We start from the raw sequence: 24,058 nt of genomic DNA, 5'->3' as shown, positions 1-24,058 counted from the left end.
TGGAGGGGGGTGGGGTATCTGGGTGATGGGCACTAAGGCAGCACATGATGTAATGAACATTGGGTGTTCTATGCAACTGATGAATCACTAAATTCTACCCCTCAAGCTAATAATATACCATACGTTAATTAAATTGAATTTAAATAAAGAATTTTAAAAAACAAAAAAGCACTGGGCATAATGCAATTATTACCTTGTAGCCACTGGTCCAGAGTATTATCAATAGTGCATTTTACAACAGGGAGGAACTCAGAGTTCATAAAGAGCCCCCGCTTAGGGTGATTCTGAAGCCGCTCCTGATGGCTCCTGGAGCTGAAAAACTCTAACACCAGCTTTATCTGCCAAAGTTCAGATGTTTCACACATTTCTCTTCTTCCTAGTCTTCTCATAGCCTTGAGGAGATAAAAGTAACAGCAGTCCACTTAATGAAAGAAAGAGTGAAATTGCCATAATCATCTCTTCCTCAGAGTTGTATAATAGAGTATTTTTAAAATATGGCTCATAGATCAATAAAGGGCAGAGGGGAATCCATTCCATGTTTTGACGCAGTTAGCCCCAGAGGAGAGGGTGCAGATACATGTCCACCCTCCTCAGTGTGGTCCCCACATAAATAGCTTTTAGGCAAAAGCAACAAAGGCAAATGACCTCATTCTTGGCTCAATGGCTCTGAAAAATGAAGGCCCGCTAGGTCTACTGCCATCACTTCCGGGAAACCCAAGTAGAGTACAATGACTTGGCCAGGGAACCCAGGGGTCAGAAGGCAAAATAATACTACTAATAATACTGTTCTTGGGACCCATCTGCAAAATCACCATGGCTGCAACCAGCAGGGATGTTCTTCTGTAGACACCTGCCCATGACTGTGAAGGGATAAAGGTTCAGAGCATAAAAAGGGAACACTTTCGGCCAACAAAAGAAAAACAAAACTCATTATTTAACTGCTATATAGAGAGCCCTGTGACAAATAGTGTTAGTGTGGACATCACAAAATCATACTTTCCAATTAAAAGATGTGGATGGATACCAGACAATAATGCCATTCTGGGCCTATCTGGTTATATTAGAACTTGCCTTTTAAGACTATAACTTGATAGAATGTAATTTTCAGGTTTTGGGAAATTCTCTCCTTCCTAAGTGTCATTTCCTACTTTTCAGTAAAGACTATTTTGCCATTAGAGATTTCTTCCTTTGCATTTAGACACTGAGTCCCACATGCTTATCTGTGAACTCACCGTGTCACATTCACTTAAAGAATTCTTTAAAAATCACATATCTGGACCTCATCCCAGAAAATTCTGTTTCAGTAGATGATACAGAACGGGATTTAAAGATCTGTATTCTGAAAATTACTCTATAAATTTAAGCCCAGTTAGAAAACTACTGGCTAAGCTTAACTGCAATTTTGGGTCTGATACTATTAAAAAGTCTTGTGTATTACTAATAACCCAAAGTGAATAAATTGGCCTGCTCCTTTAGGGAAGCAGTTAAGCATCATTTTCTGCATTACCACTTTTAGGCTCTTTTAAAACAGCAATAAAATAAAAGAAATTTAAAAATGAACTCCAGCTTCCTAAATCCCTACATACTAATACTATAACCTCTTGCATGCTTAATCACACAAGCATAATTTCACATTACTGCCATCACTAGAGTACTGTTTGTTCACTTACTGCTCATTTGCATTTCTTTTCCATGAAGAGACTTTGCAGGAAGGAGGCAAGAGAAGGATGCTAGGGGAGAAAGGCAGGGAACGTAGTCTTCCCCTGATAGTCAAAGGAAGAGAAAAAAGGGGAGACTGGGAACCCTAGAGTTCCTGGCATCATAAATTCTAAGCTTTTTTTTGTCATAAGTAAAGCTTTTAAGTTTTATAGGGTTTCCTTTTTTGAATCACTAAAGCAATGAGAAACCAAAAAAGATGGACACACAGGGAACCTTATCTCACTGTTCAGTATGTTAATTAAAATACAGTATAAATGTCATCAGAATTGGAACTGGTTTTTGAACCATACCTGATCCATTGCTATGTATGCAGGCAGCATCTCTGGGGTCTCCTGAGTAACACATTCATACAGTACTGAAGAAAACAGATCCAGAATTTCCTGTTTCTGTGGAAAATTAGAAACTTTTTGTAGCACATCAATGTATATTCCAAAATCAATTCAACGTTGTAGAAAAACGACATGGCCCTTCTTAAGCTCAAACAGTCAATAATACATAGGGTAAAACAGCTATCTCTTTATAAAAGCATAGTGAATGCAACACTAAACATCAATCAAATGTAGTAAAATTAAGTCTGAAGGGACAGTTAGGGCTATAAGTGCTGTGAGGAGAGGAAGTATTGGCTGCAGTAAAATGAGCTGACAAGACACTGCAGAGACATGCCTTGGATTAGGCTGGCAAGAGCAAGATCCAGAAAGAAAACCCAGCATCCACAAAGATGCACTAAAAACACCGAGCAGAACAGGTATGGAGGAGGCAGCACAACCAAACCCAGTTGGGCTAAAGGCCAGGCACGGACTTTCATCAGAGACCTGCAGCCTTGTATGCTTGCCCAGCCCTTACTAGGGGTGCGATCTTAGGCATGTGCTAGCTGAGTGGCAGTTTCCTCATCTGCAAACCTGGAATGATAAAGTACCTACCCTCAGAGTCAGAATCCATAAGAAAACCACATAAAATACTGAACAAAGTGTCTAATAAATAGTCAAGATTCAGTAAGTTAAAGGGGTTACAATTATCTCACTTAACCATCAAAACAACACTGGAAGGTAAGTTCTATCATAATCCCACTTTTAAAAACAAGGAAACTGCATTTTGGAGAAGCTAAAAAATTTTCCCAGAGCTACACACACTTATAGGCAACAGGCCCTCAATCCCAGATATCAAATAACTGCATTCAAGCTTTGGATTAAATAAAAGATCTACTGGGCACCCTTTGAATCCTGAGGAGAACAAGTTTTATGACCAAGAGAAAAAAGCTATAAAATGCAAGGAAACAAATAATAAAATTATGTAAAAATAAGAGACAGTAAACAATGAAAATATCAATCAGTGCAAGAAGGCACATAAGAAAATATCACCTATTGAAATTAACGCCTTAGAAACCTTAAGTTATTTCTTCTATCAAGGTAGGGAGTTACCAAATTTAATAATTTTAGACTACAAAAAATCTGGGGCACCTCGGTGGCTCAGTTGGTTGAGCAACTGACTTCAGCTCGAGTCATGATCCCAGGGGCCTGGGATAGAGCCCTGTGTCAGGCTCCCTGCTCAGCGGGAAGCCTGCTTCTCCCTCTCCCTCTGCCTCTCCTCCTGTTTATGCACTCCTGCTTTCTCTTTGTCAAATAAATAAGATCTTAAAAAAAAAAAGACTATGAAAAATCTGTATTTGCCAAGCAAAAATCATCCAATGTACCTGAGTTTTTTGGTGGTGCTCACAGATTAATAATAATAAGTTGTAGACTACAATAAGTTGTAGCTGAGTAAAACATGATACATACCTGACCCATGTTCACAGTTGGTTTGCAGAAATATTCGGCAAATGACAGAAGTGCTGGATCAGAAGTAAATGCTGAAATTGTTTCTGGCTGAAAAAATAAACAACAGCAACAAATGTGAAATATCAGAGGTTATTTTCCTTATTGCTCAAATTGTAGTATATGCAGTTGTAAGAAAACTACCTCACTGTTTTCACACAACGTTCCCATAGAGCCCAAGGCTGTACAAATTTGCTGTAGCTTCACCAACCTGTTCCGCTGAGAAGTTACAAGACGCTTTTTCACGTAAGCCAAACATAAGCTACTGACTTCTCAAAAGGCCAATAATAAACAGGTCTTTCTTATACAACTTGCCCCCAAAAGGCTTTCCCCTCTCCCTCATTAACTGAAAAACAAATAAGAAACTAGAACTGAAACGGATAAGGTAAGGCAAAAAGACTACCACACAATCCACTCACTAAAAGCTAAACACTGTATGGATTCCACTTGTATGAGGATCCTAGAATAATCAAATTCAGAGACAGAAAGCAGAATGGTGGGCACCTGGGGCTGCGAGCAGGAACAGGAGTTGCTATTGAATGGGTACAGAGGTTCAGTTTTACAAGATGAAAGAGTCCTACAGATGGATGGTGGCTAATGGCTGCAGAACAATATGAATGGACTTAATACCACTGAACTATGGGGTTATAACAACAAATTTTGTGTATACTTTACCACAATAAAAAAAAATTGGAAAAAAAGATTAACACTCAAGGTTCAAGAAAATGGAATATGGAATATATGGAATACAAAGGTATTACAATTTTCCACTGAGGTTTACGTTTTGCTTCTGAATTCCCTTGAAGCAGGGAATTGAGATGCCTTTTAATCTTTACAGAATTTCCCAATTCAAAATTGAGTATAAACTTTTCTATTTTCTTTACAAATTAGATTAGGGTCTTTGAGATGGGCTCTAATTTATACAAGCAAGAGAGCTTAAGTTAAACCATATCCAAAAGTCCTTCAGAACTATTTCACAGATATCCTATCAAATACTGCCCAACAAAATTCATTAATGTCAACTACATCTACTGGGAACTATTATAAAGGCTCAGTTGTAAGTAACTGGTCTAAAACGAAATATGAGTTAAATTAAAATAAATGCTATCTCCTTATGTTGAAAAACAAAGGTGGCTAATTTAGTCCCCTGCCGACCACTTAGCCAGTCCACCAGCCACATTTCTGCCTCTACCGCCACCCTCTAGGGGCTCTGACCACTTTATACTGTGACTTGATGTATCTTCAGCAGGAGCATATTTGCTCATTAAATTCCTGAAAACTATACTTAAACTGAGAAATTTTAATGTTAGTTTATGGAACACATTTTTTTTTTAAAGATCTTATTTATGTATTTGTGAGAGAGAGAGAGAGAGAGCTCATAAGCAGGGCAAGCAGGCAGAGTGAGGGAGAAGCAGACTCCCCATTGAGCAGGGAGCCTGATGCAGGACTCAATCCCAGGACTCCCGGATCATGACCCCAGCAGACGCTTAACTGACTGAGCCACCCAGGTGTCCCTGTGGAACACACTTCTAGTGTGGGGAACATATTTAACTTCTTAAGTATAGAGTAAAATACGTACTGACCACGATAGGGATGAGATTGTTTCATACACTCTTACTTTAACTGCTTTTTCATTTGAAATACTCTTAAATTAGCAGTCAAGTACTATGAGAATAATAAAGCAAACTGATAAAATAAACCTGTCATCCTTTTAGCCTCACCAAGATTTAACCAACAAATGGGGGGTTTAAAAAAATACTAATTAGTGCTACCTTAAAAATCTTTACCTATTTCTGCCATGAATTAAACAAATCTTAACAGATTTGAAGATTAATAAGTAAAATTACTAAACTAAACATTTTTATAGTGTTAAGATATACTGATCTGGGCGTTGGGTTATGGACACTGGGGAGGGTATGTGCTATGGTGCGTGCTGTGAAGCATGTAAGCCTGACAATACACAGACCTGTATCCCTGGGGCAAATAATACATTACATGTTAACTAAAAAATAAATTTAAAAAGATATACTGTCCCTACTGCTGAATGTAAGTCATCCTTAGAGTCCTGGCAGATGGCCCATATTTTACTGTAGCTGCTACATAAAACAAGAAACAGATCCAAGGTCAGTCTTTATAATCTGCAGTCATGAGAGAGCAGATTCAACCAAATGGTACCATAAATGTTACCACAGAAGTACATGTTTTGAGTGGACTAGTGGAATTTGTAATTATTCTAACTCATTCTTCAGTTTTTAACCAGTCAATACTACCTTGAAAGCCCGAGCCTCAGAGTTCCTGTTGGCCACTGTCTGGGCCAACAAACTTTGCCACCCCATTGGATCTTCCTTGTAGGAGAGCTGACCTGCTCTGAGCTTAACATACAGAACTCCATCCTTAGAAAGGATTGATCTGGGGGGAAAAGAAAAAAAACAAGAATGAATTTTATGTGAGGTATTATTTGTAGTTCTCAGCTGGAAACATAGTGTCTCCCAACATCATGTTCACATGAGATGAAGCCTTCATCATTTTCCAGTAGGGCATATGATTATTTACTGTATCTAAAATTAAATCAGTCCCTATGAGAAAGCCAAAATAAAGTTCTACTACTCTTTGGTATCTAAGTTCACAGAACTTAGTTCATGCTCTGCCTGCTCAAGTGTGTGCTTCAAAGGCAATATTTTATCTAACATTTCTCCATATTCCTTTTATCCTCTATCCTCTGGAAGGACTAGATATCTATTGATTGGTTAGCAGCAGAAAAAAATGATGCTGCAAATCTAAAAAGAACAACAGAGAAAACAGCCATCATATATAGTTTAAGGGAAATATAAATTGGGACCAAACTATAAAATTCTTTTTTTAATTAATTAATTTATTTTAATATGTTCAGTTAGTCACTGTATAGTACATCACTAGTTTTTGATGTAGTATTCAATGATTCATTAATTGCGTGTAACACAACACAAGTGCTCATCATAACACATGCCCTCCTTAACACGCATCACCCTGTTACCCCCTCCCCCACCCCCCAACCCTCTCAAACCAAACTGTTATGGGCTTATTAAACTTTCTAGAAATTTAAAGACTTAATTTACCCTACTCAAGGCATAAAATTAACACTCTGTTCATTAAAGTAATTACTTGCATATGGCTATTTCCACTCAAAAGTTATCTATCATAATCTTAATTTTGTAAGAACAATTCAACAAAACAGTAATAAAAATATCCAAGATGTGGTCTGGCAAATATCAATTGTTACAAAGTTCTCTTTGTAGATGGACATACATGCCAGCCTTATTTTTTTTTTTTCCATCTTACTTTCTTTTTTTTAAGATTTTATTCATTTGACAGAGAAAAAGAGAGAGAGAGAGAGAGAAAAAAAACACAAGCAGGGGGAGCGGCAGGCAGAGGGAAAGGGAGAAGCAGATTTCCCGCTGAGCAGGGAACCCAATGCGGGGCCTAATCCCAGGACCTGGGGATCATGACCTGAGCTAAAAGCAGACACTGAACCTACTGAGCCACTCAGGCATCACCCCCCAGCCTTACTTTTTTACACTGATTATCTTTTATTACTGCTCCAATTCCAATTCTGTACCAACTTAGGTCACTACAAGCTTCTCGATAAATAAATATAACTAACTACTTAGGGTGTCTTCTAAACTAAAACTTGGGCACCTGGGTGGCTCAGTCGATTAAGCATCTGCCTTCAGCTCGGGTCATGATCCCAAGGTCCTGGGATCGAACCCCACATCAGGCTCCTTGCTTAGCGGGGAGCCTGCTTCTCCCTCTGCCTGCTGTTCCCCCTGCTTGTGCTTGCTCTCCCCAACCCCCGTGCCAAATAAATAAATAAAATCTTTAAAAAAAAAAATGAAAACTCATTTTCTAATATAAACTCCATTTCAAAGTTACAGACTTTATTCAATATATACTCTATTGTCCTGCATGAGATCAAAGAATGACAAGGAACCATCCTAGATAATAATCTGCAATTTCTACCTTCCCATTTACTTCTATTCACTTCACAGACACATCTAAGAAATTCAGGATACTTACTTCAAGTGTTGTGTTCCCTTGCTTAAATCTATGAGCAGTTCCCAGTATCGCGGGCCTTTTACTTTAATCTGCCAAGATAAATGTGAACACAATCAATCAAACGCTAAAGAGGTGCTACTGTGGCAAAATGAAACCCACATTTCTCAGAGGAAGTAAAATAAGCCGGAAAGAGACACTGAAAAGTTAACAAGCTTCATTACTACACAAAATGTATGTGAATCAAATTCTATGGCCATCTAACCTCTCAGTAAAGATCTGCAAGTAAAGACCATCTCTGTTCATGATAATTCCTCCCAGGGCTGCTTTCCTATTTCCTATAGAACACTGAGAAAGCAGAGGCTTCATCTCAGTTACCTCTGATGCACACTGATGTGGCTGAATTAAACTCTTGCACAGATCCCCCTAAATCAAATCCCACTCACCTGCTTTAACAGGTGGAGTTCTGGAAGAAGGGTAGGAGCCATCAATTCTTCTTTGGTTTGTTCATACCACTGAGTACCCTTCACAGAAGTAAAAGAACAGCCACAATTCACTATGTAGTTAGGGGAAGCTACAAAGAAGAAAGATCTCCATCCACTCCGTACTTCTCTTTCCCCACCGTTTCTATACAGATGGCCAGATGGCATAAAATCCTCATTGTATCAAGTCTTAAGGGCTAAGTGTACAATCCTTTGGAAGGCCCGCTTCACCTTATACCACTTCACATACTAGCAGTTCAGAAGATCTGTGCTTCTGAAGCCTCTGGGTTTACACACATGTCGTCTTCTGGGAACATGCCTTTGCTCGGCTGGCAAACCTCAGCCCAAACACTGTGTCTACCAGGACAACTTCCCCAGCCCTCAACAGCTGGAGGGGACATTTCTCTTCTGCTCCCCTGCATTTTACATATACCCCCATGCGCTACTCTTACTGCATCCATGCCTGGCTACCTAATGGACAGCAGGTCCTTAAGGAATACAAAGATGTAATTTTTATACCCCAGAGCCTTTGCATAGTTTGATGCACAGAAGGTACTTAATAATATTCTGAATGAAGGAAGGATACACATGATTTACAATGTGTGTATCTAAATCAAAGATCTCTCATCAAATACACTCTACAAACAGATCTAGAATAGTTCTAACTCAAACTTGTGAACAAGGACATTTTCAAACTCTAGACTCTGGGACAGAAGAGCAGCTGATGACTTCTACACTATTACCCTTCTAAACTACAAGTGAGCCCGAATGGCCTGACAGGATGTACAAGAACTTTAGAAGCTTCAGTTTTTATAAGAGATTAATTCACTCTGTCGTCTTTTAAAGGACAACAGTTCTGAAATATTTTGACCTGCAAAGATGTATGAGTGGTAACAAAACTACAGATAAATGAAAGGAGAGAATGACCTTATAGGTAACTTCTAAAAGGGCATAGCAGGGCATGTTTGTGTCCACATCCACGGGCACCAGGAGCCTTGGTTCCGCAGCCAGCACATACAGGTGCCGCAGAGCCTGCAGATGGTATCTGTTCACAGAAAACACAGACAGGAGGTAACGAACTGCTAAGACAGTGTGAGCTCTCCACCCCATTGCTGCCGACACTGAACCCTGACGGAAGCTGGGGTTGTTATCTTCCCATGACAGCGGTCCTAAATTTAGGAAGATGACAAGATTCAATTAAAAACTAACGAAGAGATTCTCTTTGAAAAATTATAGATGCACGATCCTTAACTCAAGAATTCTTTACTTGCATTTTCATAGTTACAAGGTTTTATAGATGAGGTAAAAATTACCTTAACATGAAAATATTTACTGAAAAAATCATCACTTATAAAATCAGTTCTCAAATAATCCTTTAATGACCTGCATAGGCACCTTTTTACCTTCCAAGGGACTTATTTCTAGGTCTTTGTTTTTCTGGCGTAAGGGCTGGTAGGGAGAAGGAAAGCTCGTCTGCGTATGCACCCTTATACACAAATATACACACACACACCTGGGATCCAGGACACTGAAAACTAATGGGGGAGATTATGATGCTTTTCTAGGTTTTCAAAAAAAATTTTTTTAACTACCATTTATTTTTTAGCATTTATTTATTTATTTATTTATAAAGATTTTATTTGAGAGAGAGAGAGAACAGGAGAGAACAAGCAGGCAGAATGGCAGAGGGACAGGGAGACTGAGCAAGAAGCCTGACACAGGGCTCGATCCTAGGACTCCAGGATCACAACCTGAGCTGAAGGCGAACGCTTAATGGACTGAGCCACCCAGGCACTCCTCTATTTTTTAGCATTTAGACCCCAAAGTTTTTAGATTTTAAGATGCCGTAAAAGGATCAAATGAGACTTCAAATTTTTCTTTTTAAATTTAAGTTACAGCAATAGCCTCTCTCCTCCCACCCAAACCTACCCTTTCCTATAAATTAATCAGAATTAAAAGCAGAGGGGGGCTCCTGCTGCTAAACTCTGGGTGCAAGTAAGTGGGGCCTATTGAGAAGAGGACTCCTATAATGACAAATGAAGGCTGTGGTCCAAGGCCATTTTTGCTGGCTGTAAGCAGGGTCTCTGAAACCAGAGGCAGCACATAGCTCTTAAAATTGAAAGTGTTTATGCTTGAAATGAAACTGAATTCTATCTAGGCAAGAGATATGTTTATATATACAAAGCAAAGAATGACACAGTTACTCCTGGTGGTAAACTGAACAAAACCAGAGTAATCTGGGAAAAAGTAATTCATGCTCATGGAAACAGTGGCATGGTTCGTGCCTAATTCCAAAGCCACCTTCCTGTTCAAGTCATTGGCCACAGAATCTGCGTGATGCTGTACTCCTCAAGGATTTAACCTTACTGAAAAATAAATAAATAAATAAATAAATAAATGTGTAGATATGTTCTTGTTTAAAAAAGAAAAAATTAAAAGCAATCAAGGCCAGGAAGAAAACAAAGGTATTTATCAGTTACATAAAGGTTCTTGGTGCTTATCACCAAACAGCTTTGTTTAAAATAGCTAAACCAAACAATTCTCCCAGCAATAGGGAAGTGAGACTCCTTGTTTGTACCCTAACCACTAATTACTGACATTAGCAACTCAAAAAGTTTTTCCTAAATTGATTGACAAGCAAGAAACCACTTGTCAGAGCGGCAATAATTTAACAAGAACATGCTTGTGCTCCACCTATCATCAGAGTTTGGACGTCAGATCAGGCCACTTTTATAAAACAGCTAACTTTCATTTATTATTACTATTTTAAACGACGTTACACTAGAGCATGACAGCTCAGTTACTACATTAGTGCTCCAATTCTTGATGCGTCTCTTGAGAGATGAGCCAAACACACCGGTCACCTCGGATGTCACAAGAACATAAGAACTATTTTTTCCCCCTCCTCCATGTGCAGCAGGAATCAGCTATGCCTGAAACTGCCAGGGAGACTGCACTGCTAAAGGCCGTCTGTGCTCTCAAATGCAGAGCTTCTGTACAATCACTCCTTTCCTACATGCTTGAGGTTCTAGGGCTCACTGCCACTTATAAGTTATCTCTGATTCTTGGCTGCATTTTGCTTTTCATGTCCCTTTTATTTCATTTATACAAAACTTCTCAGCATTAATGTGAAAGAGGGTAAAATGGAATTTCATATAGACACTGCCACTAAATCAGACCAATTTCTCTCTTAGAATTAAACAATTATGATATAAAATCCATCATCTTGCTTCTGTTGGCTACTACCTTTTGTTTGATTAATTTTTCCCTAAAGGTAACCCTGTTTGGCCCACTTCTGGGTTCAGAGCAGTTCTACTGATGAAAGAATGGTGGAAGATGGATCCATCAGTCCATCAGATGTCCAAAGTTCTCTTTTGGTCTAATATTTGGAGAAACATTTTAGAAGATTTAGTCAGGAAGGTAACTAAGTCCAAGAAGAAAACAAATTAATTTGGAAATGAGTCCACGCAACCAAAGCACCATCAAATTACCCCTTGGAGACCTTATGGAAGATCCCACTGAGGACACAATCATCAGACTCACCGATTGTCAGTGCTGTGAGCAGGGAAGTGCGGATAAAGGGCACAGAGGAGAGCAGCAATGGAAGAGTTTGACGTACTCAAAGAGTACCTGTGAAACAAATGCAGGAGGGAAAAACGTTATTAAATACACTGCGTAAACTTCCAAGGCCTTCTTGAGAATCCGATAATTGGGGTACTCTAGCAAGGCCCACTGATGAAATGCTTTGATAGATCCTAGTATGCCAGTGCTATGAACGTCTGAGATCACAAGCAGGCAGAGAGAGGGAGGAAGCAGGCTCCCTGCTGAGCAGAGAACCTGATGTGGGGCTCGATCCCAGGACCTTGAGATCATGACCTAAGCAAAAGGCAGAGGCTTTAACCCACTGAGCCACCCAGGGGCCCCAAGCCACCCAGACGCCCCTTCAGTGAGTCTTTAAGCCGTTTTAAGATTATCTACTATTAAAAGCGGAAGAAACATTCCACAGATGTTAACTTTCAAAACCTGAATTAGTAAACATGGTTTTTCAACCGAAAATATCACAATAGTGAGGACCATGAATGCAATCCTAGAGATTACAGATACTGAAAGTCATGAATGAAGACATGACAATAAGGAGGTATGTACAGAACTCCAAGTATAAACAGTTTTGTTCTTATCACTGTGATAAACTTATTTTTATAAAAGCCACATACTCTTAATAAAATCTTTTGAGATTTTCCTTATGTTATTTTACTGCTGCTCAAACTCTACATGACCAACAGGCAGATTACTCTAAAGTTCTAAAGTTTTTCTTACAATGGTTTTATAAGAATATTTTTATTCTTACAAACATTTTACAAAAATCTTGAAGTAAAGATGGTACTGGACATCACATAAAACCACTGTTGCAGATAATCAATATACATTTCATTATATACATTCACATGCACACATACACATATATATCCCCAAGTATTTATCATTTTAATAATTTAGGCATCAAGTAAGAACACAGCACTTATCATATATACATATATTTAATGAATTAGGAAGAAGATATTTCAAAATCTAAGAAAATATATCCATTTTCACATGTGCATAAAATAGGCCTTTGTCTCGTTACCATTTTGACAAAACCAAAACCCAAAGATAATTTTAGATATTAATGTTAGAAATTTTGAGATTAAACACAGGATGTGGCTATGCAATGAGAAATTTAAATGTTGTCACTAAGTACACATAACCATTTAAAGATCACAAATCATTAGAAAAGCAGAGCAGAGTGGGAGAAAATTTACTCAATATGAAAGCAGAGCAAGTAGGGTCACAGTGTGAAACAATGAAAGATTAACACTGAATAAGACTACACTGGAATTAAAATTTGAAAGAATGAATAAGAGAACAAGAGATGCAGGGGTTTACTTTGAAAGGTAAATAAATTTTCAAAAATCCTAAAATAAGAGGCACCTGGGTGGCTCAGTCAATTAATCTTCTGCCTTTGGCTCAGGTCATGATCCCAGGGTCCTGGGATGAAGCCCCACATTGGGCTCTCTGCTCAGCAGGAGCCTACTTCTCCCTCTCCCTGCTGCTACCCTTGCTTGTACCCTCTCTCTGTCAAATAAATAAAATCTTCTTAAAAAATCATAAAATAAGTATTTTCACAGTAAGTTTTTTTTAACTATTCTTAATTCTAAACAATTAGAGAAAGAAAAATTCTACAAAACCTGTTAAAAGGGAAAGCACTCTTTCTGACAATCTTTACCTTTTATACTTCTAGAAAGGTGAGCTCCAATGTTTAATTCAGTCTTACAGAAGAGAGGAAAATAAACCTATATGACTCGTAGAAATTTTATCAGTTGGCCAAGGTTACACACACTAAAGCTAAATAAATGAAACAATACACTGAAAGACTCAATAGTATAACAGATTTCAATTTCTCCCAAACCAATATATAGGCTCAATGCAATTCTCGTCAATATTTTATCGGGTTATTTAGTGTGGAAAATCATAAACAAATTCCAATATTTATATAAAAATTCAAACAGAAAAACACACTTTTGAAGAAGAAATCCCAGTTCGGAAGATTCATTCTCCCTGACATCAAGACTTACTACAGAACTACAAGCACTAAGGCTGTGGTATTGGTGCAAGTATGGATAAATAGACCAGATGAACAGAATGGCCCAGAAATAAATGTATATATATGGACACTTAATTTATAATAAAAATGGTATTGCAGAACCGTGGAGAAAGGATAAATTTTTCAGTAATAGTGCAGCATCAATTATCAAAAAATCACATAGATGGGCGCCTGGATCGCCACCTTAAGTGTCTGCCTTCAACTCAGATCATGATCTCAGTGTCCTAGGATTGAGCCCCACATCAGGTTCCCGGCTCAGGGGAAAGCCTGCTTCTCCCTCTCCTTCTGCTGCTCCCCCTGCTTGTGCTCTGTGTCTGTCTCTCTCTCTCTCTCTGTCAAATAAATGAATTAAATCTTTAAAAAAAATTTTATAGAAAAATCAAGTACAGGTAGATTTTATATCCAAATGTGAATTTTTGAAAAGCTAAAAAACTTGTAGAAAATAGAGTATCTTCATTTGGGGGAGAGGGGTAAGGAAATATTTTATCCAAAGGACAAAAAAGTACAAACCATAAAAGAAAAATGTTAACAACTGTTCATCAAAAGACACCAAAAAGGTGAACCACACAGCAGAAGGTAAGTTCAACACTTAAGAGTGACAGAGGATTCAGGATCATAATGATAAACCCATACAGAATAGTCAGATGAACAGAAACAGAGAGTAGAACAGAGGCTGTCACGGGCTGGAGGAAGGAGGGAATGAGGAGCTGTTGTTTAAGCGGGACAGAACTTCAGTTCCGCAAGATGAAAAAGTTCTGTCGATTGGTGAATACACTTAACTACTACTACTGTACATTCAGAAATGATTAAGAAGATAAATTTTAATGTATATGCATATTACCACAAATAAATTTAAGATTTTATTTATCTGACACAGAGAGAGAGCACAAGCAGGGAGAGCAACAAGCAGAGGGAGAGGGAGAAGCAGGCTCCGTTGAGCAGGGAGCCCGATCTGGGGCTCGATCCCAAAACTGTGGAACCACAACCTGAGCTGAAGCCAGACGCTTAACTGACAGAGCCACCCAGGCGCCCCACCACAAATAAGATTTTTAAATAAATAAGCCAATGAAAATGGGTAGCAGGAGACTTAGGTATTACAAAAGGACATTTCCAATTAGCCATTAAAAATATAAAAGGTACTAAATATCATTATTCAGAGAAATGGAAATTAAAACCACAACTACTACCAGATGGCAAAATCAAAAAGACTACCCAAGGGGCGCCTGGGTGGCTCAGTGGGTTAAGCCGCTGCCTTCGGCTCAGGTCATGATCTCAGGGTCCTGAGATCAAGTCCCACATCGGGCTCCTTGCTCGGCAGGGAGCCTGCTTCTCCCTCTGCCTCTGCCTGCCATTCTGTATGCCTGTGCTCGCTCTCTCTCCCTCTCTCTCTCTCTGACAAATAAAATCTTTAAAAAAAAAAAGACTACCCAATAAAACTAGTGTTGGGAAGGACAGAGAACAACTAGAATGGTATACAACACTGATGGGTGTATTTGGGGCACTGATGGCATTATCTACAGAAGTTAAGCATACATACATATATCTGCACAGATCCACGCATAGACTTACATATAACAAAATCAAAGACATGTACAAGAATATTTATAACAGCCCCAAACTAGAAACAACACATCCATCAAGAGCAGAGTAGATTGAGAACTGTGGTTTAATCAGACAATGGAATTCAACAGCACAGAAATATGAATACAACATTGCTCCATGCAACATGGGCAATTCTCAAAAGGTTTAGCCAAAGAAGTACAGTTGACCCCTGAACAATGTGAGGGTTAGAGGTACCAACAACCCTGCATAGTCAAAAAAGTCCATGAATAACTTATAACTTCCCCAAAGCTTAACTAACAGTCTACTGTTGACTGAAAGTAGATAAAAGTGGATAAACATATACATATTTTGAACATACATACTATAATCTGTACTCTTAAAGCTACAGAAAAGAAAATATTAGAAAAATCATAAGGAAGACAAAATATATTTACAGCACTGTACTTTATTTAACCAAAACAATTGTGTGTAAGTGGACATGCACAGTTCAAACCCATGCTGGTCAAGGGTCCACTCTAAGTATGATATAACACACAGTGTATGATTCCACTTGAATTTCAAAAACAGGCAAAGCCAGTCTAAGGTGTTAGGAGACTAAATTGTGATTACCTCTGGGTAGAAGTGAAGTAATAGTTAACAGGAGAGGCACAGCAGGGGTAGAGACAGGTATTCTGGGGAAGTCTTACAAAAAGATGAGGTGGTCAGGAATGACAGATACTGAAAAGAGCAAATAAGGGGAAAACCAAGAAACTCTCATAGGACCTGATGACTGATAGTGTTCACAACCTTTATGAGAGAGCAGTTCAGTAGAAAGGCAAAGTCACTAAACAGTGGGGAACAAGAGGTGACACGCTGAAGAAATGAGTACTGACTCTTCTGCAAATATAGAGCAAGGATGATAACTCTATTAAGTAAGGTATAATTGATGGTTAAACTACAAACAAACAAACAAAAAGCCCTTTTAAGGTATATTAATGCTCCTCAATATGCTAACAGCCAGTCAGGATCAAAAATTTTCAGCGGGGAGCCTGCTTCCTCCTCTCTCCCTCTCTGCCTGCCTCTCTGCCTACTTGTGATCTCTCTCTGTCAAATAAATAAATAAAATCTTAAAAAAAAAAAAAAAAAAAAATTTTCAAGTATTGGGGCACCTGGGTGGCTCAGTTGTTAAGCACCTGCCTTTGGTTCAAGTCATGATCCCAGGCCTGCATGATCAAGGCCCGCATCAGGCTCCCTGCTCAGAGAGAAGCCTGCTTCTCCTTCTCCCACTCCCCCTGCTTCTGTTCCCTCTCTCGCTATGTCTCTCTCTGTCAAATAAATCAAATCTTTTTAAAAAAAATTTTTTTTCAAGTATCTTCAAAACCAAAATAACTCACTCTTACAGATCTTATTCATGAGATATTTTCATTGAAGAAAAAATATATATTCACTTACCTTCCTCCTCCCAGAAAGAGAAGTCCAAGGGCCATGTGATGGGCTAAGTGGAAACCATAGTTCATTTCACCACCTGTTTTCATGTGTAAGAAGCGACAAAGCTGTAAAACCTTTAGGTTCCCCGAGCCAGCCATTACCATGGCAAGAGACAGAAGCACCACACTTAGGCAGGTTTCTAGGTTGTAAGGACCGGTCTGGAAATGCAAAAAGATGACATACTGTAACTGTTGCATTACATTTATTATTAAAACTAAATTGGCCATCATGAGACTACAAATATTTACAACTTTAAAAAAATATCTGTAAAAACAAAAATTTTCTCTGATTATGAAATTTAAGTTCAATGTAGAAAAGTCAGAAAATAAAGTATCAAAAAGGAAATAACAATTTCTTGGAATACTAACACCCAAAGAAAACTGCCATAAATATTTTGGCCTTTCCTCAAATCTTTTCTTGTATCTATGAATTTTTTTTTAATTAAACTGAGATATCACTACACATATTTTTCACTTTTTAAATCTATTATATGTAACCAATCTTTACTCATAAAAAATTCTTAGAGCACAAGTATGATAGCTCCATTGTATAACAATGTCTGGATACACCATAATCAAATTTACCTATTTTCAGATTTTTTGATTTTCTAGTTTTCTCATATTATAATGTTGCAGAAATCTGTGTGGTTTTTATCAGGAAAATCTTACAATCTCCTGTTATTAGAGTAGCAATGCCTCAAAAGGAACTGCGTTTTTACTAAGGACTAACTTTCTTTTTAAAAAAGCAGTTACCAAAAAAAAAAAAACAGTTACCAATATTAAGTCCTGAGATCCCTGCCATAGGGTATGACAATCCATAAAAGATACGGTTTTTGATATCACAAGAATTAGAGACCTGCATATCCTTCAAGAGTCAGCATACTCTCACCTAATTAATACCCCAGACCACAAATACAAAGATGAGCCAAAACTTCAAATCTCCCATACTCAACAAACTGCAGAGATACTTAACAATCCATAAGTAACTAAGTTACCAGTAAATTTTTTCAAGTTCAGTTTTATTCCCAAGGAGAATGATCATTAAAAAGACTTACTACAGAAGCATTAGGTGCAGACAAATAAGTCATAAAATCTTTTGCAAATTTATGCTGGAAAAACAAAAGAAAAAATCTGAGGTTAAAAGAAGCCTATTAACACTTTGTTTAAAGAAAGAGAATAAACTAAGATACTTCTTACCAAACAGTTAAACGCTGATAAGTTTTCTGAGCCAGCAAATCGAAAACCCAGAGACAAACAGGCTCCTGCAATGATGTAGACATGTGCTTGCCTGAAAACAGATTACAAGAAATTTAATACTACCTTTATTTTGCTTTAAAATTCATTATTACTATTTTCTGGGGATAAAAATAATAAATATTCCTGTTTTCAAAACTAGTTTACACTCTTCAGGGAATGCTCAACTGTGCCTCTACTCCATCAGCGAATTTCTTCAGCAGAAGGACCATGTAGCCCTTACTGATAAAGTATGCCTCTTGACTGCATGTTTCACACACAGCAAAGAAGACAATTTTTAAAAATAACTGCCAATATTTTTAATGAAAAGGATAAATGAGGACTATGTACAAGCTAAATCTCTGATATTGTTTTCTGAGGGCAAAAGCTCTACACTTCAGAGACCTAAACAAAAAACAAAGAAAAAATTAACTCTGTGAGCATCTGGTAAGTAATGGTTAGAAACATAGGGGATTCAGAATTACTCAAATCAAGGAGTACTTCTCCCACACAGTATATTTCTATTTATTTATGAGAGATTCTATAATAGCTCATTTGATTTACATATTTCCTGACTTACGATAAAGTTTCCAAATTCAAATCTTCTGAGCAAGGAAGTTCAATTTCACTGAGAGAGATACTATTTTCTCTTATAATCTGTTAAGAAAGAAAGCAAGAATACCTGGACATTAATATTCAAGTTACAAATATTACATGATTTGAAAAATAACATTGTGCTTTTTGGGGCACCTGGGTGGCTCAGCTGGTTAACCATCTGACTCTTGATTTCAGCTCAGGTCATGATCTCAGGGTTGTGATATCAAGCCCCACAAAGAGGTCTGCACTAGGCGTGAAGCCTCCTTCTGATTCTTTCTCCCTCTCCCTCTGCCCTGCCCCACAGGCCCCTTCACAAAGAAAAAAAAAAAAAGAAAAGAAAAGAAAAGAAAAAAAAGAAGAACATAACTGCTTTTCATGGTCATATTACATAAAGTAAGCCATTTCATTCAAAGACATATATTTTAATCACATTGAATGCAATCCAACTTCCAATCTAAGATAGACCCAACAATAACTGATTAGGACTGAATGCATATGAACTGGAGGACTGAAGTGTATTCTGAGTCAGTAACAGGCTGATGTAATACTTCACAGCAGTGAAGTGAAATGCAAAGATTACTGGAGAATAGGGCTGGAGCAAGGATATGAGAAAGCAGTGGGAAGAAGGTAAAAAGCAACTGGAAAGAACTCTAATCAGAAATATATACTTCTTATTCATGAGGTATTTCTAGCCTTATGCCTACCAGAATAAGGTTAGTCACTAAATTACCTAAGCTAAACTAAACCATAAATATATTAATCTTTAACTACTTTTTTTTTTTTTAAAGATTTTTTTATTTATTTATTTGACAGACAGAGATCACAAGCAGGCAGAGAGGCAGGCAGAGAGAGAGGGAGAAGCAGGCTCCCCGCTGAGCAGAGAGCCCGATGTGGGGCTCAATCCCAGGACCCTGGGATCATGACCCGAGCCAAAGGCAGAGGCCTCAACCCACTGAGCCACCCAGGCGCCCCGAATCTTTAACTACTTTTAAGAAACACATCCCTTTCCTTATAGTTTTAGTAAACAACTTTATCAGATTTAAATTTGATTTAAATTACTCAATTAAATCATTTAATTAACTTTAAATTAAATTTTGAAAATTATTCTTATAATCTTTTCAAAGACTGCTTAGGAGAGTAACATTTCAGGATGCTTTCTATAATAAACCAATAAATATTGTAAACTCACTAACGATACAATCTTTTTTTTTTTTTTAAGATTTTATTTAGGGGCGCCTAGGTGGCTCAGTTGGTTAAGCGCCTGCCTTCGGCCCAGGCCCTGGTCTCAGGTCCTGGGATCAAGCCCCATATCAGTCTCCCTGCTCTGAGGGAAGTCTGCTTCTCCCATTACCTCTCCCCACCACTTGTGCTCCCTCTCTCTCTCTCTCAAATAAAATCTTTAAAAAAAAAAAAGTATACAAATCAAGATTTTATTTATTTATTTGAGAGAGAGAGAGTGAGAGAGCACAAGAGGGTGGAGGGTCAGAGGGAGAAGGAGACTCCCTGCTGAGCAGGGAGCCTGAAGAGGGACTCGATTCTGGGACTCGAGGATCATGACCTGAGCCAAAGGCAGTCGCTTAACCAAGTAAGCCACCCCATGTGCCCTTGATACAATCTTTTTATGTACTGAACATCACCAAATCAAAAAACTTAAAATACCTTTTTCTCTCTGATAATCTCAGTGAGGTAAGCAGTTATGCTGGCTGTGTAACTAATTCCATCTTTCTTCCTTCCTCTTCAGACTTAATTTTTAATTTTGAATGTTACTTACTCAGAAATTGACTGACATTCTAAAAAACTACTATAACTCCAACGTGAGTAATTTATATATATATAAATAACCTAATTATAACATTTATATAAAGTGTCTATTATATCATATAGGAATGGAATATTTCTATTTTCACAGCAGGCATTTATAAGCTCCTTTTGTCTTTAAAACTGGAGTTTAAGGCCTAGATTCAGCAGGACCCACACTAGCTCTGTGACTATGAGCAATTTTCTTGACTGCTCTGTGTCTTGTCTGTAAAATGAGCACAATTTAAGTGCCTACCTTCTAAGTTCCTTTGAGAATTAGAAGACTTAATCTACTCAAAGCTCTTAAAATTAATGCCTAAGTCTTAAGTGTTAGCTGCTATCATCGTCATCACCATCATCATCATTGAGCTAGGTATTCTAACACTATACTTGATCATAAACCATTAAAAAGCATCACTAAGAACTTGGGTTGTAAATAATTGGGGGAGGAGAGAGAGAACCCCTCCTCAATCTGGTCCTTGTCATCCTTCCTATGGTCTCCGGAAGTTTTTTTTTTTTTTAAATAAAAAATATAGGGCGCCTGGGTGGCTCAGTGGGTTAAGCCGCTGCCTTCGGCTCAGGTCATGATCTCAGGGTCCTGGGATCGAGTCCCACATCGGGCTCTCTGCTCAGCGGGGAGCCTGCTTCCTTCTCTCACTCTCCATCTGCCTGCCTCTCTGCCTGCTTGTGATCTGTCTGTCAAATAAATAAAATCTTTAAAAAAAAAAAATATATATAAGGAGTAATCAAAGGGAGAAATGTAGTCCTTTAAAGGCAAGGTAAGGCATAAAGGAAATGAACAAGAAAAGACCACCAAACTCCTCTGCCTTGTAGAGAGTACAATGCAAAACTCTTAAGATCTGAGGTCCTAATAGCTAGTTTCCGTTTTACCCCAGCTCTGACTAGCTGGCTGACTCTAGTCTAGTCTAGTGCCATGGTCTGCCTTCTTTCAGTCTAACTGTAACAGTGTCACAGTAGCTCTTGCTACTAAGTGCTAGTTGCTAGGAGGGAAAGAAGGAACACACACAGCAGCTGACTTTGAGGAGTTCACAGTCTTATGGATGCAAAGACATACTGATAACAGAAAGAGCACACTGTTCCCACCCATGCACAGAGGGCAATACCTGAGCAACTCACAGTACAACACTGCCTAGGAGCATAACATAAGTTGTAGAGTAAAGCTTGTGATGAAGGAAAAAGTGCTATGAAGATGTAGTTATTGTTATATTAGATGTGCTTTAAGTCCAAACAAACAAAAAAAGCAGTTTGGGGCATGGGTGGTTCAGTGTAAGCCTCTGCTTTCAGCTCAGGTCATGATCTCAGGGTCCTGGGATCGAGGCCCGCATCGGGCTCTCTGCTCAGCAGGAGCCTGCTTCCTCCTCTCCCTTTGCCTGCCTTTCTGCCTACTTGTGATCTCTCTCTCTGTGTCAAATAAATAAAATCTTAAAAAAAAAAAAAAAAAGCCATTTACAAAGTGACTTTTTTAATACATCTTTTGACACTAGGTTGTATCCTAAAAGAGGCCCTGCTACAGAATCAGTGAAAAGAATAGGTGAAAACTAGGAGAAAGTGGAGAGTGACAAAAAGTATCAATGAACGTAACTGGGAATTTGTTAACATGTATTTGAGGATCCCTGATATAAAAAGGCCAAATTTTAAAATATTGAGTCTGAAGTAAAAGAAATGTGAGAAAGATAACTATGTATTCAAAGTCCAAGGGCCACATTTCCACAAAAGTTAAAAAGAGAACTCTGGCATGGATTTTCACTTTCTGTTCTGGAATACAGTTATTTTGTGTATATCTTTAACTTTGTAAACTAAATTTTGTAAATTTATTAGCGTTTCTTGAGGACAGTCCACATGTCAGATCCATGTTAGATGTAGCCTAGAGTTTAACATTTATAGAGTTCATTTAAAGAAGATCAACAAATATGCACTAAATGAAGCAATGGGGAAAAAAGTTTAATTTTATCCTACAATATAGATTTTAAATGGCATTTTCAGAAAGAACTGACATCTCTGATATTCAGATGTGCTAGGAGTTAAAATTTTGGCTGACAAATGGCTGAGTCAATTAAAACAACTCCTCCTCACCTGTTCCTCACTAACAAACCAGAAGTGTCACCTCTCCTCTAGAAACTGCTTGCTTTTGTTTGAGCTCTAGTGCATTTAGGTCAAGGATTGGGGAACCATGGCCCACCTATTTTTATAAGTAAAGTTTTCTAAACAAATAGAAATAAATCTAGGAGTTTAGGTAATGGATGAATAAACTATCAGACTGACTCTCTTGCAGAAAACAAGTGTGGGTGGGCGCCTAGATGGCTCAGTGGGTTAAGCCTCTACCTTCAGCTAGGGTCATGATCCCAGGGTCATGATCCCACCAGGCTAGATCCCAGGATCTAGCCCCAAACCGGGCTCTCTACTCAGCAGGGAGCCTGCTTCCCACTCTCTCTCTGCCTGCCTCTCTGCCTACTTGTGATCTCTGTCTGTCAAATAAATAAATAAAAATCTTAAAAATAAAACTAAAAAATAAAAATTAAAAAATAAAAAGAAAACAAGTATAGGGGCACAGGGGTGGCTCAGTGGATTAAGCCACTGCGTTTGGCTCAGGTCAGAATCTCAGGGTCCTGGGATCGAGTCCCACATCAGGCTCTCTGCTCAGCAGGGAGCCTGCTTCCCCCTCTCTCTCTGCCTGCCTCTTTGCCTACTTGTGATCTCTGTCAAATAAATAAATAAAATCTTAAAAAAAAAAATGAAACAAAAATACAAAAATTAACTATTATAAAAATTAACTATTATGGCAGGAGTCAGCAAACCTTTCCTTGAAGGGCCAAAGAGTAAACATTTCCGGGTTGTAAATCATATAGTATCTAAAGCAACTCCTGATTTAACACAAAAGCAGCTATACCTAATAAGTAAATGAATGACATGACTGCGTTCTGAAAAAACTTTACTTATAAAAATAGGTGGGCCATGGTTCCCCAATCCTTGACCTAAATGCACTAGAGATCAAACAAAAGCAAGCAGTTTCTAGAGGAGAGGTGACACTTGGAAGACAGGAAAACCACTTGGTAAGTTTCCTCTTTCATGGCTTCTGGACTGAGGACAGGTCCTGGTTTGTGCTATAGAGGGCAGCTTAATGAGGATAAAAAGGTCAAAATACTTTTTTAGGGTACTTTGGTATACTTAATTTTTAATACTACAATTTCTCAGGATCTGGGGACAAAAACAGAAGACTGTGGTCTGGTCAGCACACAACCTTAAACCAAAAGGTCCCATGTTTTCAAGAGATACTGTAATTATCAATATTGCCTTTATTAAAAATAAGTATTTTACAGGGTTTTGTAAAACCCCACAAGAAATCATAATTTATGCTATTAAAGATATAACAATATTTATTATATATACTCACCTGAGGAACATTGCTATCAACCCACTTGGAATTTGGTAAAATATCATCCCACAGAATCAGGCATCGAGCAAGTGTCTTAAAAATGTAACAGATAAAATCAATTAGAGCAGGCAAAGTTCACAGATTTTATAACAATGATCATATTAAAAATCAGTTCCTAACTGAAGGCAATTTGAAAAATTGTACAATTTGAAAAACGGTACAAAATATCAACCTAAGCTAAACTCATTAAAATAAATTAAAATAAATTGAAGATTTAAATTTTAACACACAAAAAAACCCTACATTGAATTAACTGTTACCAAAGT

The 24,058-nt window shown here is 38.0% G+C and overlaps 1 protein-coding gene and 1 pseudogene across 9 annotated transcripts in view; one reads left to right on the top strand and one right to left on the bottom strand.

The window, feature by feature from the left end:
• Window positions 1-24,058, bottom strand: part of ANAPC1 (anaphase promoting complex subunit 1) — a 101,880-nt gene that overhangs the window by 12,714 nt on the left and 65,108 nt on the right. For all 9 annotated transcript variants that reach the window (XR_004287913.1, XM_032352771.1, XM_032352767.1 and 6 more), the window contains 13 exons: window positions 23,751-23,825; window positions 18,525-18,601; window positions 17,909-17,999; window positions 17,767-17,820; window positions 16,677-16,870; window positions 11,585-11,671; window positions 8,969-9,086; window positions 8,006-8,083; window positions 7,584-7,651; window positions 5,801-5,939; window positions 3,495-3,581; window positions 2,010-2,105; window positions 194-392 (listed from right to left, as the gene is read on the bottom strand). Coding sequence is in view for 8 of the 9 variants with exons in the window: in XM_032352771.1 (XP_032208662.1) it covers window positions 194-392; window positions 2,010-2,105; window positions 3,495-3,581; window positions 5,801-5,939; window positions 7,584-7,651; window positions 8,006-8,083; window positions 8,969-9,086; window positions 11,585-11,671; window positions 16,677-16,870; window positions 17,767-17,820; window positions 17,909-17,999; window positions 18,525-18,601; window positions 23,751-23,825 (1,363 nt within the window). In the remaining variant the exon portion in view is untranslated. The remainder of the gene's footprint in view (window positions 1-193; window positions 393-2,009; window positions 2,106-3,494; window positions 3,582-5,800; window positions 5,940-7,583; window positions 7,652-8,005; window positions 8,084-8,968; window positions 9,087-11,584; window positions 11,672-16,676; window positions 16,871-17,766; window positions 17,821-17,908; window positions 18,000-18,524; window positions 18,602-23,750; window positions 23,826-24,058) is intronic.
• On the top strand, window positions 9,883-10,417 carry LOC116595762 (annotated as a pseudogene).

The sequence above is a fragment of the Mustela erminea genome, chromosome 7 (assembly GCF_009829155.1).
Source record: "Mustela erminea isolate mMusErm1 chromosome 7, mMusErm1.Pri, whole genome shotgun sequence".
NCBI lineage: Eukaryota > Metazoa > Chordata > Mammalia > Carnivora > Mustelidae > Mustela > Mustela erminea.
Note: the sequence above shows the minus strand (reverse complement) of the source record. Positions and strands in the feature narration are given on the sequence as shown.